The sequence below is a fragment of the Trichechus manatus genome, unplaced genomic scaffold, assembly GCF_000243295.1.
Source record: "Trichechus manatus latirostris isolate Lorelei unplaced genomic scaffold, TriManLat1.0 scaffold00087, whole genome shotgun sequence".
NCBI classification, from domain to species: domain Eukaryota; kingdom Metazoa; phylum Chordata; class Mammalia; order Sirenia; family Trichechidae; genus Trichechus; species Trichechus manatus.
In genome coordinates, this window is record NW_004444023.1 from 2,762,955 (window position 1) to 2,778,747 (window position 15,793).

Below are 15,793 nucleotides of genomic sequence, written 5' to 3' on the forward strand. Positions count from 1 at the left end.
CTAGTTCTCTGCTGGGTTCGATAATTTGTTGCAATGGCCACACAGAACTCACAGACAATACTCATGATTATGGGGTTTATTAGGGAAGTAACGGTACAGTTCAGGATCAGGAATGACTTAGGGTATAGTTTTCAATCAGGACAGCCTTTCCTCAGCTGTGCCAGCAGGCAGGTCTCTCTCTAGCCCTTGGCCTCTTGGCCCATGCGCCTCTGCGCCCCTGTCCTGCTCGGACCAGTGTTTCAAAATATCTTTAGCTACTCCAGCAAGTGCCCAGAGGCACCCCACTCTGCCAGTAGGCCTTCGCCCGAAGGCACTCAGCTCTCTCTCTGGGTCAGTGAGCCTAGCTCTGCCAAGTGCCTGGAGGCACCCCACTCTGCCAGCAAGCCTCCTGCCCAGAGGCGCTCACTCGGCACGCCCACACTAGCCTCCTTGCTCTGTGGGCTGGGAAGCCCACCATGCCATCTTGTGCTGGTCTCCTGGTTTTGCTGCAGCCGTTTCTCTGCCACTGCTTCTCGCTGTCTCGTGTGCTGTCTCTGGTGTGACAGCTCTCTGTCTTCTGGGCTAGGAAGGTAACGTACTTTATTTGCATTATTAGCAAGCTATTCAATCCCCTTGATGGGCCACAAGCACTTTATTTACATAGTCTCACTCAGTCATCTGGTGGCAGTTAACAAGACCATGGCGAGAAAGGCCGTATAAGAGCAATCCATCACACCACACCAACTCAGTACAGTCTAGAACAAGTAGCAATTTCCAGATTACTCTGGAACGTAGAACTGCTTTCCAGCACACTCTAAACCTGATTTCCAGTTTCCAAGCCAATACATTGCAGATGAGATGGAAACCCAACCTACTCTAGCCCTGGGCACCAGTTTTCAGCCCAGTCCAGAACCAAGTTCTGGTTCCTGACGCTCTAGAGCCTAGAACCACTTCCTACCACTAAGAACTAGTTCCCACCCCAGGGTGTTCTGAGACAAGGATCACATGTCTGTATACTGTGGACCCAAGCATCTGCTCCCAGGCTGTTTTGTACCAGAAAACTGGTTCTCAGATGCTTGAAACTCAAGTTCCGCTTCCAAGAATTCCGTACCACAGCACAGTGAGATCACACCCGGCATCAATTTGAATACAACTTGGTGAAATAATGCAGCATAAAAATACAAGTAATGTCTCGCTTCGTTCAATTATGAAATGAAGTGACTCTCCCAAAATTAAAAAAAAAAAAGTTAAGACCTGCATAATCTCAAAGCTGTAGGAGCGGAATGAATTGTGGGCTGTTGCTACAAGGGATGAGGGTGCCACCTCAGTGGAATTTGAATCCTTGAAGATAAAGTGGAGTGCGTCTCTTGCGTAAATACGCTGCCTATGGCAATTCCAGACTGTCAGCTCAAAGGCCTCTGCTTAGTTAAGCAGGAGGTTTACTTGGAGTCTACAAGGTCATCTGGGACTCTAGATGAATTTATCCAGCATAAGCAAAAATGGGGTTAATATAAGAGAGAGGGAGGAGGGAAACTGCAGTTTGGGTATTTCATGGGTGCAGTTTTGAGAGGTGCCCAAGATAGAGGTGTAGCAAAGGTTAACGAGCATCCGGGGACAAAGTCTAAGTTGTGGCCCCCCAGTTTCAAGATGAATAGATGTTGATAGCAGTGACACATCAGCAGAAACACCTTCCTGCTTTTGTCCTGATGCCTCAGGTGTCTTTCATATTTGTGGCATCTTAGAATGTCGTTTTGGTCCTGATCTGCCACCCCCTTGGGTGGACTTGCACCCCGGGGCAAGTGTTCCCATCTGCGCCTTGCTACACTTCTGCCCCAAGCCTCTGCCCAACAGATGACACTTGGCTTCAGTAATTTGCTAGAAGGACTGATGGAACCCAGAAAAGCTGCCGTACTCCCAGTTATGGTTTATTACAGTGATAGGATACATATTAAAATCAGCAAAGGGAAAAGGCATACAGGGCAGGGTCCAGGAGAGATCAGGAGCAAGCTTCCACTTGTCCTGTCCCTGTGGAGTTGTGGACAGCGCCCGATTATCTCAGCAAGGGTGTGTGACAACATGCATGGAGTATTGCCAACCACGGAAGCTCACTTGAGCCAGGTGTCCAGGGTTTTTATTGGTGGTTGGTCAGGTAGACATGCTGACCAACTAAGAACTAGGTTGTTGGCCCAACTCGCTGGGTTATGATTTCATTCCCTCACAGGGCCTCCCATTTTCCTCGTGCCTCAGTTTCTGTCTAGGTCTGCATTTCCCTCCATCTCCCCATTATCCTTCTTCGCTTTACCATATACCCCCAACTTGGGTTCTGTGTCCACAAGCTGGCCTCCCTGATGACTGTCTTTTCTCTCCACAGCCCAGGGACCTTGGCTCAGCCCCTCTTGGCAGACGCTTCATGACAGGAAGGACTGAAATGTTTTCCGGACACATGGTCTTTCCTAGAATCTCTCGTGTCCGCCGGGTGGGGGCAGAGGTTGACGCCCCTGGTCTTTGCCTCTGTGTGTGTGTGTGTGTGTGTGTGTGTCCATTCCAAGAATCTAGCTTTTCACACTGGCCCTACTGCCTTCCTGTCCCCTGCTTTTGCTGTCTCTCCCTGCGTTCCCCATATCTCCCTTTCCATCCCCCAGAGTTTGGGGGAGGTCCCGTCTCAAGGGGAGCTAAGAGGGGGATCAGAATGAGTGAGTGAGTGAGTGTCTCAGGTTGTGGCAATGTTTGCAATGGTTCACATTCAGTAAACATTGGATGAGTTTACCCTATCGGGCCTGTGTCTGAGTGGACCCTGTTTTACCCTCCGGAACCTCCTCCCTCCAGTCCCCAGCCCCAGAAATTTTTTGTTAGCTGTCGTGGAATCGGTCTCTTTTAGGGATTGAATTAGGGCCCCCCAAAATATATGTTGTGAATCCTGACCTCTGCCTGCAGTTATAATCCCATTTGGGAATGGGTGGTCTTTGTTACATTAACAAGGCAGGATTAGCATAGGATGTATTTGGAGTCAATCTCTTGAAATACAAAAAGAGATTAAACAAGTGAGTAGAAAGAGAGATGGGGTAGGATAGATGCCAAGACACATGGAGATCTCCAAGGAAGCAGAAGCTGAAGAGACACGGGCCTTGCTCCAGAGCCAGTGCTCTGAATTCAGACATACAGCCTTATAAACTGAGAAGATAAATTTGTTAAAGCCATCCACTCAAACTATTTCTGTTACAGCAGCAGTAGGTGACTAAGACAGCCCCTGACTCATGGCACCCCACGCACAACAGAATGAAGTGTTGCCCGGTCCCTCTCATCACTTGTTTGAGCCCATTGTTAACAGCTATTGTCATGTCAATCCATGTCATGGAGGGTTTTCCTCATTTTCACTGACCCTCTACTTTACCAAACAGGATATCCTTTTCTAGCGATTGGCCCTTCCTGATGCCATGGCCAAAGTAAGCAAGTCAAAGTCTAACCATCCTGGCTTCTAAGGAACATTGTGGTGTTTCTTCTAAGACCGGTTTGTTTATTCTGGCAGTCCATGGTGTATTTGGTATTCTTGGCCAGCACCGCAGTTCAAATGCATCAATTCCAATTTCTTATGTCTTTTTAATTGTGCAGATTGGGCATGCAGATGAGGGGGTTAATTCAAGTGCTCCCTATGTGCCAGGCGTCTTGCTAAGTAAACATTTTATAACATGCAGGTTATGCATGCAAGGAAACAAGTGTAGTGATGATGTTCATGTGAGACCCAGATTCCTCGTTTAAATAAGAATTCTTGCCGTGGCCCCAAAATCTTTGCCCTCGCTCACATTGAGAGCTGCAGTTTACACCCCTTTTAAACCTGGGTGGGCGTGTGACTAAGTGGCGCTGTGAGACTCCAAGTCTACATCAGAAGAAGCCACACAGCTCCTCTGGGTCTCAGAGCACTTGGTTTCTGAACAATCCCCCTTGGGTCACTTGGCAGAGAGAGAGCCCAGTCACTTGGAGAGGCTATGTGTAGGAACTCTGGCCGATTATTCCTAACCCATATTTAAAAAAAAAAAAAGAAAAACCGGTTGCTGTTGAGTCAATTCTGACTCATGGCGACCCTATGTATGTCAGAGTAGAACTGCGCTCCATAGCGTTTTCAATAGCTACGATCTTTTGGAAGTAGATTTCCAGATCTTTCTTCAAGGTACCTCTGGCTGGATTCCAACCGCCCACCTTTCTGTTAGTAGCCGAGTGTTTAACCATTTATGCTACCTTCTAATAGAATCACTTTCCGTGACGCAATCTAATCGATCAGTTGAGGTCATACCAGTGTAGGAAAAAAAAAAAAGTTGAGTTGATTCCAACTCATAGCGACCTTATAGGACAGAGTAGAACTGCCCCATAGGGTTTCCAAGGAGCGCCTGGTGGGTTTGAACTGCCAACCTTTTCATTAGCCATAGCTCTCCATAGCTCTTAACTTGTGCGCCACCAGGGCTTCGTATCTGTCATAGTCCTTTAATTTTACCTTAGGCATAGAAGATAGAGTGCCATGAACCTCTTTGGTCTTAACCAAGACAATAAGCAAATTTTTACACCTTCAAAGGAAAGAGAAGTAAGCGACAACACTCAAATCGCAAATCCTGGAGACGCAGTGAATTCTTTTTCTAGCAGCGACACCGTGTGGCCGAACCTGAGGACTGCAATCTTCTCAGATCACATCGGATCCCCGCGGATGACCGGGAGGCAAGATGGAAGCGCTGTAGATCCCAGTTTATCCCCTTGGATCGCCGTGGATCACCAGGAATCACTGTCGTTGTCATTTATTATAGTTAATCATGATCTTAGGCCTGGTGTATGACACTTTTTAAAGAAATCAGAAAGGGGAAAATATGCCTCCTCTCTCCTCAAAGTCTACCTCTCCTCAGCCCCTATTTCAATCAGTCTATAACCCTTCCCACCTTCACTACCCAATAGCGAAGCGACCTCAGACAGTTGACTTCACCTCTCTGGGTAAGTAATTTGGCGGAGGGAAGAAGTAGGGAAATAGTCTTTCTTTTCCTCTGTCTCTTGGTCCTCCCTCTGCCCCTCAATCTCCCTTCTCTCTGCCCCTCGGTTCTTCCACTCCCTGCCCCTCGGTCCCCTTCTGGCTGCCCCTCAGCCTCCCCTCTCTCTGTCCCTCGGTCTCCCCCTCCCCCTGCCCCTCGGTCTCCCCCTCTGTCTCAGTCTTCCTCTCTGCCCCTCAATATCCCCCTCTCTCTGCCCTTCGGTCCCCCCATCTCTGCCCCTTGTTCCCCCCTTCTGTCCTTCGGTCCCCTCCTTGGCCCTTGGTCCCCTCCCTCTGTCCCTGGTCACTCCCTCCCTCGATCCCCCATCTCTGCCCCTCCCCTCCCCTCTCTCAGCCTCTAGGTCCCCCCTCTCTGTCCCATGGTCTCCCTCTGTTTTCCCCTCAGTCTCCCACTCTCTGCCCCTCACTAGTCTGCGGTCAGCCATCCCAAGAAGTTGCATCTGTTGCCCATTGGGGGCAAAAAGCACAGGGAAGCTGGGGGAGGGGCACAGAGATGCCATAGATGGGACCTGAGGGAATTGGGGCAAAACACCAAGTGTCCTTTCCAAGCTCCAAACGGAACTATCTGGAAGGGAAAGTAGAATATCCAGTGGGTCATTTTAACCTCAGCTGGTGTCTATAAGCGAGTCCCTTGGTAGCGAAAATGGTTAAGAGCTCAGTTGCTAACCAAAATGTTGGCGGTTTAAACCCACCCAGAAGCACCTTGGAGGAAAGACCTGGTGATCTACTTCCGAAAAATCATCCATTGAAAACCCAATGGAGCACAGTTCTACTCTAACACACACTGGGGGTTCCCAGGAGTAAGAAATAATGGCAACTATTTTTTTTTTTTGATTGGCGTCTGTAAGATGTAATATGAAGAAATATCCAACTGTTGTTTAGTTTGATCACAGAAGCATAATGTGGTTGACACACACTGGGAAGATAAAACCCATTGCCATCAGGTTGATTTCGACTCATAGCCACCCTATAGGACAGAGTAGAACTGCCCCATAGGATTTCCAAGGAGTGGCTGGTGGACTTGAACTGCCGACCTTTTTTGGTTAGCAGCCAAAAGCTTAACCAGCAGGGCTCCTTGGGAAGAAAAGCACCTGGTATTAGACCATCTCCAGGAAAGGACTCTGAAGGCACCAATATGGCAGCCCAGGATTCCAAACCACGGACCCACACGTTTGAACTTGACCCAAGAGCGCACGTGCCTGTGGGGTGGAGGAGCTCAACGGGAGGATCCACGTGGACAGCAGGGTGCAACCAAAAGAAGGAACAGAAAACGGAGTATTAAAAAAAAATTTAAATTAAATATGCAAATACAAGCGTGTTCATGATCATTTACAATATGTTATTCTCTCCACTGGGCAAGTGGGTGTGAGAGGAACAGGGAAAGGAGATTCACAGCTTCCCCTTCGCTGCCTGAGAGCATCCCCACCAGGCCTTCCGTGGGGGACGGGAACGGAGAGGTCCCCACAGCACCTACTGCTGTTACCAAGCCTCACCGCATCAGGGAGGGGTGAGATGGGAGCATGGGGGTTGAGGAAGGTCATGACATTGTTATGGATTGAATTGTTTGCCCCTCACCCCAAATATGTGTTGAATTCCTAGCCCTTGTACCTGTGGGGGTGATCCTGTTTGAAAATATTGTTGTCAATTGCCGTCCAGTCGATTCCAACTCGTGGAGACCCCATGTGTGCAGAGAGTAGAACTGCCCCATAGGGTTTTCTTGGCTGTCATCTTAATGGGAAGCAGATTGCCAGGCCTTTCTTTCATGGTACCACTGGGTGAGTTTGAACCACCAGTGTTTAGATTAGTAGTCAGGTGCAAACAGTTTGTGCCACCTAGGGACCTATGATCCTATTTGAAAATAGGGGTTTTCTTTTGTTTTGGTAAGGAGGTCATACCGGTGTAGGGTGGATCCCAAACCTAATCACTTCTGAGTTATAAAAAGACCAGAATAGACACAGAGACACACACAAGAGAAGAAGGGGAAGACAGATGTCATGTGAGGATCATCTACAAGCCAAGGAACCAAGGAATGCCCAGGGCTACTGACAAGGAAGAAATCAACGTGATTAAGATTCTGATTGGGACTTTTAGCCTCCAGAACTGTGAGAAAATAAATTTCTGTTCTTTAAAGTCACACTCACTTGTGGTATTTGTGTTACAGCAGCACTAGGTGACTAGGACAAACATTGTCTGCCAATATGTCTCTCATGCTCTGCAGCTGAGCTGACCTGGCTGAGATTCTGCAGATGTTGACCTGGCTTAAGACGTTTGGGGTGGAGGGTGAGTTAGATGAGGTCAAGGCCAGGGAAACCTACTGGGGAGATACCCAGAGACCGACAGGGGGAGGGAGAGAGACCAGGGAAGGAGAGGGAATGGGAAAGGGGCAGAGGGGTAGGGGATGGGAGAGACAGAGGAAGGAAGAGATATGGCAGGGAGGGGGCATTTAAAATGCAGAAGAGTCAACTGGACTCAGTGGCCGGGTTTACATGTGTGTCATGCGTGTTACAGTAAAACTGCATTCCATAGGTTTTCAATGACTGTGACCTTTCAGAAGCAGATCTCCAGGCCTTTCTTCCAAGGTGCCTCTGGGTGGATTCAAACTGCCAACCTTTCAGTTAGTAGCCAAGAGCTTAAACGAATGCACTACCCAGGAACTCCACAAAGTAATAAGACCACCCATCTACACAGCGCTTCCTGTAAGCCAGGCACAGGTGCTGAGTGTGTTAATTGCACAATTCCATATAATTCACACCCTACACACATGGAGAAGGTAGAGTTGTTATCCAAAGTCTTAGGGATGTCCAGCTGTCCACATGCCCTTCTTCAGATAGGTCCGAGAAGCAGAAGGGCTCAGCACAACTGGACAAAGCATAGGGGTTAAGGGCTGTGCTCTCTAGCTGGGCAGTCTGGGTTCATGCTCAGCTCAGACAATTGCTGTCTCCTCAGGAAGGCACTTAAACCCTCTGCCATTTAGTGCAACCCCCTGTAGGCAAGGGATTAAGGTTGCTGGCCTTGAAGGACCTTTTGCAAGGATGTTAGAGCATAAGGAACAGCTGCTGTCACAGAGAAAGTGATGCATGCTCGTGGAACCTGTCTGTTTTGATTGAGAGCAAGGAACCCTTCTCATGCCTCAGTCTCCCCCTCTCCCTGTTCTTTGGTCTCCCCCTTTCTCTGTCCCAGTCTTCCCTTCTCCCCGCCCCTCAATCTCCCCTTCTGCCTGCCATTTGGTCCCCCCGTCTCTGTCCCTTGGTCACCCCTCTCTCCCCCTCAGCCTCCACCCCCTCTACCCTTGGTTTCCCCTCTCTCTGCCCTGGGTCTTCCCTCCCTCTGTCCCTCGGTATCCCCCTTCCTGCCCCTCGGTCCCCCCTCTCTCTGTCCCGTCTCCGCCCCCCCCGCCATCCTTCGGTCTCCCCTCTCTCTGTCTTCCCCCTTCTCTGCCCCTCGGTCCTCCCCTCTCTGCTTCTCAATCTCTCCCTTTCTGTTTCTCAGTCTCCTTGTGGGATCTTGGTGTTTTTTTCCACGTACATCCCTACCAGGGTGTCTGATAAGCAGGAGGGGTTTTATTACATCCTGGCAGTCTGTCTCCCCTTCAAATACAGCCAGTCATGTGTCTCTCCAAATCCCCTCTAATCCTCCCATGTTTTGCTGAGGTTGGCCTGGCCTAAGAGGATTGGAGCATTTGCTTAAATGAGACCAGGACAGGGACAGAGGACCTGCAGTTGGGAGACGCAGGTATCAGGGCAGCCACAAGGGGGTAGCAGAGGAAGTGAGAGGCAGAGGGAAGGGAGGAGATGGGCTCCCTGAGGTGGGAAGAAACGGGGAAGGGGACGGTCTGGAGAGAAGGAGAAGGTATGGAAGGAGGGGACATGCTCTGTGGCTGTGCAGGGACTATTTACAAGGTCGCCGAGAATTTTACCGATTTTCGAATTTTAAAGCCCCAAATAATCTACAGCTATTATATTTAATAAGAGTTCACCAAGATTCCTGTATGCAAAATAAACACAAAAATCTCAGTTGACCGCTATATAGAAGGTGAACAGATAAAAAGTGAAATTAAAATGTATCGTTAAAAATGTCATGAAATATAAAGGGCTAATTATGTAAAGTCCTAAGATTAAATCTTGGGTGTCAGTGGAGACCAAGTGGGGAATGTGGACTTCCACCCTCACCTGTCAGAAATGAAGAGGCATATCCTCCTCCCCTACCACAGTGATGTCAGAGGAAAACAACTAAATCAGAAGATTTAAATAAGATCCAGAATGCCATTGTACATAATACACAAAATATCTAGTTTTCAATTAAAAAACCACTCATCACCACTCATCTGTCAAATTTGTCATACGGTGGTGGCTTTCATGTTACTGTGATGCTGGAAGCTATGCTACCGGTATTTCAAATACCAGCAGGGTCACCCATGGTGGACAGGTTTCAGCAGAGCTTCCAGACTAAGACAGACTAGGAAGAAGGACAGGCAATCTACTTGTAAAAACATTTGTCAGTGAAAACCTTATGAATAGCAGTGGAACATTATTGAAGTTGTCAAGGATTTCATTTTACTTGGATCTACAATCAGTAAGCAGTAGTCAAGAAATCAAATGACATATTGCATTGGGTAAATCTGCTGCAAAAGACCACTTCAAAGTGTTAAAAAACAAAGATGACACCTTGAGGACTAAGTGATTTTCAATAGCCTCATATACATGGAAAGCTGGACAGTGAATAAGGAAGACTGAAGAATTGATGCCTTTGAATTATAGTGCTGGTGAAGGATACGGAATATACCATGGACTGCCAGAAGAACAAACAAATCTGTCTTGGAAGAAGTACAGCCAGAGTGCTCCTTGGAAGCAAGGATGGCGAGACTTCCTCTTATGTACTTTGGACGTTATCAGGAGGGATCAGTCCCTGGAGAAGGACATCATGCTTGGTAAAGTAGAAGGTCAGTGAAAAAGAGGAAGACCTTCAATGAGAAGGATTGACACACTGGCTGCAACAATGGGCTCAAACATGGAAACAATTGTGAGGATGGTGCAGGACTGGGCTGTGTTTCATTCTGTTGTGCATAGGGTTGCTATGAGTCAGAACTGACTCCACCTCACCTAATAACAACATCATACTAAGAATCAGGAATTTCTCAAACTGAATGAAAAAAACAAAACAAAACAAACAACAATCAACAGATGCTAACACTGAGATAACACAGATGTATGAATTATCTGACAAAGATTGTAAAACAATTATCATATTGTGGAAGGAGCCCTGGTAGCACAATAACTGAAAAAAAAAAATTCAATGGATAGACTTAATAAGAATGGAGGGGAAATAGGAAGGAGTCAGTGAAGTCCAACATAAAATAAAATAAATTACCCAATCTGAACAACAGAGAGAAAATAAACTGAACAAACAAAGAGCCTCAGGGATCTGTAGGAACATAATAAGAAAATCTAACATTTATTGTCATTGGGGTCCCGGAAGGAGGGGAGAGAGAGAGCAGGGCTGAAAAAGTATTAAAGAAATAATGGCTGAAAAGTTCCCCCAATTTGCCAAAAGCATAAACCTACAGATTCAAGAAGCTGAGTAAATCCCAAACAGGATAAATCTAATGAAATCCACATAATTTTTTTTTCAAGTGCTGAAAATAAAAAAAAAAAACTGTCCACTCAGAGTCCTATACCCAGTGAAAACATCCTTCAGGAATGAAGGGGGAAATCAAGATATTCTCAGATGAAGGAAAAGAGAATTTGTTGCCAGCAGACATACAGTAAAGGAATGGCTATAGGAAGTTCTCTGAACAGAAAATGATTTAGCAAAAAAAAAAAAAAAGGACCTTGGAACATCAGGAAGGAAGAAAGAACATGGTAAGCAAAAATATGAATAAATATACTTTTCTTCTCCTCTTGTGTTTTCTAAATTGTTTGAATGTTGAAGCAAAAATTATGAAAATGTCTAATGTGGTTCTATCTAAATGAATGTAGAGGAAATACATAAAACAATTATAAATGGGAGAGCGTAAAGGGACATAGAGGACGGTAAGGTTTACAATTCACTTGAACTGGTAAAATGATGACACATCAATAGATTGTAATAAGTTATGTACATATAATGTAACACCGACAGCAACCACTAAAAAAGCCACACAAGGTGATATACTCAAAAACACTATAGATAAATCAAAATGCAATTGTAAAAAGTGTTCAAGTAACCCAAAAGAGGGTAGGTAAAAGAAAACAGAAAAAAAGAAAGAGAGCAAACAGAAAACAAAAAATAAAATGGAAGACTTAAGTACTAACATCAATAATTACATTAAATGTAAATGATCTAAATACACCAATTAAAAGACAGAGATTGGCAGAGTGTATTAAAAAAAAAAAAAACCAACTGTATGCTGTTTACCAGAAACTCACTTCAAATATGATGATATAGACAGGTAAAGTAAAAGGATGGAAAAAGATATATCATGCAAACATCAATCCAAAGAAAGCAGGAGTGGATATATGAATATCAGATAGACTTCAGAACAAGAAAGTTACCATAGACAGACAGGAAATTATATAACAACAAAAGGGTCAATGTACCAAGAAGATGTAGCCATCCTAAATATATATGCACCAAAAAACAGAGCTGCAAAATATGTGAAGCAAAAGTTTATAGAACTGAAAGGAGAGATACGTTCACAATTATAGCTGGAGACTTCATCACCCTTCTCAACAATTGCTGGAATAACTAGACAAAAAATAAGCAAAGATATCCTGGGCCATAAAGCAAACCTCAACAAATGAAATCACAGAGCATGTTCTCTGACCAGAAAGGAATCAAAGTATAAATCAGTAGAAAAACAGGAAAATCTCCAAACTTGGAACCTGAACAACACATTTCTAAATAACCCATTTGTCAAAGAGAAAGTCTGGAGGATAGTCACATTGAGCTGAATGAAAATGAAAGATTTTGTAGGAAATAGTTAATGCAATGCTGAGAGGAAAATATATAGTACTAAATGCATACAGTAGGAAAAAAACCAAACAAACTAAGCTCCCACCTCAGGACAGAAAAAGAAGAGCAAAATAAATCCAAAGCAAGTAGAAGGAAGGAAATAGCAAAGAGCAGAAATCAATGAAACTGAAACCAATAGGGAAAAATCAATGAAACAAATAATTAGTTCTTTGAAAAGATCAATACAATTTACAAACACCCAGCATGACTGACAATAAACATCAGCTTTTAAAAACTTTTGTCAGTTTGACACAATATGTCTTTTTAATCTAGTAAATTTTTAATTTTTTTAAAAAAAATTTTATTTTAGAACACATGAGTCTGCCACTGGATTAAATGAGAAGCACTGCAATAAAATTAAAATCAAGAAATTTTACTAATGAAAAAATAATACAAATGGGAAAAAATATTTGCAACACATTAATTGCCAAGAGGTTATTCCAGAATCAATGGAAATAAACATGGGCAAAAAACTGTTCCTATTACTGGATTAGCACGTTAGAAGCCTCAGCCTAACCATAGTCAGGGAAATGAACATTACAACCACAACGAAGTCACAGCCCAGCAAATGGGGAGCCATAAAAACTATCACAATCCTAACTGCGGGCCACGAACGCGCTGGTCCAGAATGAACTATCCTTGGAAAGCTCTAGGGCCACATCTACTAAAGCTACGCCCGCGCACAGCCCTGAGCCCCAATTCCATGAATGACAAGGACCCAGGCATTCAGAGTCGTGCAACTTGTGATGCCCACACAGTGAACACGAGCACAAGCCCAACACGAGCACTTGGCTGAACAAACGGTGGCGCGTCCTCGCGTGGGAGAGTCACAACTGGCCACCGCTCAGTCCCCGCTAGCTCGCAGATAGCTTGGGACAGCGCCTCCGTCTGGCCCCTCGTGAGACTGCAGGATGCTGCTGGCACAGTTGCCCTTATAAACTCAGTAAGTTCGTGTCGTCCGCGTGGTTCCAGTCCACAAAATCAGCGCCTGCCTGGTATTCAGACATCGTGGGGATGAGGGAGGGCCCCCCTAAGGGGCCCTGGTATGAGAAGAGCCCGGTGAAATCAGGGCATGACGCGGGGTCTGGAGAGAAGCCCGCGGCGCAGGGGTCCTGGGTGCAGGCTGGGGCTGGGGCGGCCGGGGGGTCCCTTTGGGCGCCCTGAGCAGGGATCCCGCAAGCCTGGCCGGGGCTGGAGCCTGCGGGTTCTGCTTCTGGAAAGATGACCAAGGGGCTGCTGGGTGGAGGCAGGGTGCAGAAGCCAGGGCCCCTTGGGAAGGTGGGACCCGCTGGGGTCGGGGGGCACATGTCCGGGGCCCCTTGGCCTCCCCTGCCCTGTAATCGCTGCAGTTGCTGCTGTTGCTGCTGTCGCTGCTGCCGAGTGTGTTTGGCCCTGCGGTTCTTGAACCACACCTGTGGGACAGAGGGGACAGGGAGGAGGCGTGAAAGAGGAGCGGGAGCTCACGCACCCGCATCTGCCTGGGAATGAGGCTGCTCCCTGCCAGCGACGGCCTTAACGCCTCTCTCTGCCCTAGGCCCAATTAGAGGGTCCCTCAGGTTCAGGGAAGGTCCGTGGGTGAGGCAATAGGTTTGCGCTTGGCTGCTAACCTAAGGGTTGGCAGTTCAAGCCCACCCAACTGCTCCATAGAAGAAACGCCTGATGATCTGCTTCCAAAAGGCCGCAGACTTGAAAACCCTATGGATCACACATGGGGTCGCCATGAATCAAAATCGACTTAACTGGCAACCTTTTTTTTTCGAGGGGGTGGAGTTCAAGAGAACCGAGGAGTAAGAGACAGAGGACAGAAGGTGGGGGTGGGGGGGTGGGGCAGAGTGCACCCAGGAGCCCAGGAAGGGGTCCGCGTAAAGGGTCCCCGAGGGTCGGACGGGCTGGGTACCGGGAGACCCTGACGGCGTCACTCTGGGCCCCGCGGTGTTAGCTGGTTTGGCCTGGCGCAGGGTTGAGTAGGGCTCGGGGTCCTGGGTCCACACCCAGCTCTGGGAGGAGGAGAAGGCCCAGCCCCTGTGCGCCCACAGGCGGCCACTATGACTGAGGGAACTGCCCGGGGTTAAGACCTGCACTTTATGCTCCCGCAGACCGAGCTTGTCCGCCAAGGCGTTCCGCTCCTCGTAGTCCGGGTACTTGTTCTTCTCGAAGTGAGCGTGCAGCTCCCGCTGCTGCTCCTGGGTGTAGACGGTTCGCTCCTGGCGCTGCCTCCGCGGGGGGACCTGGAATGGCGCAGAGCCTGCAGGCAGGGAAACAGGGTCAGAAAAGACCCCCGGCGACCCTCCGCTTCCTGGGCCAGGTCCGGGTGAGCCGCAGGGGCGCAAGTTGAAAAGGCAGAAGCGTCCGTCTGGACCCAGATGCCCTGGGGGCATGCCCTGGCTCTCCACCTTCCAGCCCTGACAGCCTGGGCCTCTCTGGGCACCAGCGTCCACATCTTTGAAATGGGCGTAATAACAGCTCCCATATTATCACAGGGCCCACAGCAAGGGGAGATAGGGCAGGGTGGGCTCACACCCCAGAGCAACTCAGGTGGTGCAGCGGTCAGCTCCGACCTCCCGCTGCCCCATCGCTCCCATCCAAGAGCTGATGCCACGCTGACACTTGTTTGGGGGGGGTGCACTGGGTGTCCAGTCCTCTGCTAAACTCGCCCTGCTCAATTTAATTTCAGTTCCCAAACACCCTAAGCCTCCTTCCCCCTCCCACTGTACAGCGCAGGATGCTGTCCTAGGCAAGTTCAGTCCGGGGGTGGGGGTGGGGGGAGTGGTGGTGGCTAGGACGGCACTCCCCAGCCTCTACACAGAATCCCAACCTCCCCCCCACTTTGGCTCAGGCCCCAACCAGCCCCTTCCCCACAACTGGGACTCACCTGGGAGAGACTGAGGCTCCAGCATCCTCCCTCCTGTTCCGTTCCTCTGCCCGCGAGGCTGTTCACCAGCCCGGCCTGGGGGTTTAAGGCCCACCATCCGTGCTGCGGAGCCCTGGCCGTGCAGTGGTTAAGAGCTCGGCTGCTAGCCGAAAGGTTGGCAGTTGGAATCTATCAGCAGGTCCTTGGAAACTTCTATGGGCAGTTCCACTCTGTCCTATAGGGTAACTATTAGTGGAAATCGACTCAACCGCAGCGGGTTTATCTGTGCTGTGCCCACCCAGACCCACCCTGCTGGTGCGGGACCCTCCCTCTCTCAGCCCCACCCTGCAGTTCGCCCCTCGAAGGAGGTACAATGATCCTTTCATTACTGAGCAGTCCTGGGTGGGACAACAGTTTAATGCTGGCACTTGGTTACTAACCAAGGTTGGAAGTTAGAGTCGACCCAGAGGTGCCTGGGAAGAAAGGCCTGGTGATCTATTTAGCCAATGAAAACGTTATGAACCACAGTTCTACTCTGACACACATGAGGTCGCCATGAGTCAGAGCTGACTGGAAGGCAATTGGCTTTACTGCCTGGCTGCCCAGTGCTGGCAGCTGGGGAAAGTGTGTGCTCAAGACAGCCTTGGTCCTGCCCTCAGGGAATTCTCAGTCTAGCAGGGGCAGCAACAGATAAGGGGCGAGCTATACATCCAGTGCCTGGGGTGCTAGGCTTATTGGGAAGCCAATTCGATACGTGTTAAAAAATTAATTTGAGTAAAATATTATCAAAACGAACTAAAGTTCAAGTGTTTAACATAAGTTTATCCAGATATTCCCGAACTTTCTGCCACTGGCTTTAGTAGTGCTTGTGTGAAACTCTGCTGTAGAAAAGACTCTCCATTTAGAAACCAATTACCGTTCTAATCTGGAAGGAAAAGTTCCCACTA

At 48.0% G+C, this 15,793-nt stretch overlaps 2 protein-coding genes across 2 annotated transcripts in view; one reads left to right on the plus strand and one right to left on the minus strand.

Moving 5' to 3' along the window:
* The window catches only part of SELENOW (selenoprotein W), a 51,372-nt gene extending 48,627 nt beyond the window's left edge, over positions 1-2,745 (plus strand). The window contains exon 6 of the mRNA XM_012557023.2: positions 2,351-2,745. The gene's annotated coding sequence lies outside the window, so the exon portion shown is untranslated. The remainder of the gene's footprint in view (positions 1-2,350) is intronic.
* A 10,182-nt stretch (positions 2,746-12,927) lies between these two features.
* On the minus strand, positions 12,928-14,964 carry LOC101349554 (cone-rod homeobox protein-like). Its single transcript, XM_012557024.1, has 3 exons — positions 14,868-14,964; positions 14,071-14,240; positions 12,928-13,407 (listed from the first exon to the last, which is right to left on the minus strand). The coding sequence occupies exons 1-3, from the start codon at positions 14,962-14,964 to the stop codon at positions 12,928-12,930; spliced, it is 747 nt and encodes a 248-aa protein (XP_012412478.1).
* Positions 14,965-15,793: the final 829 nt, after the last annotated feature.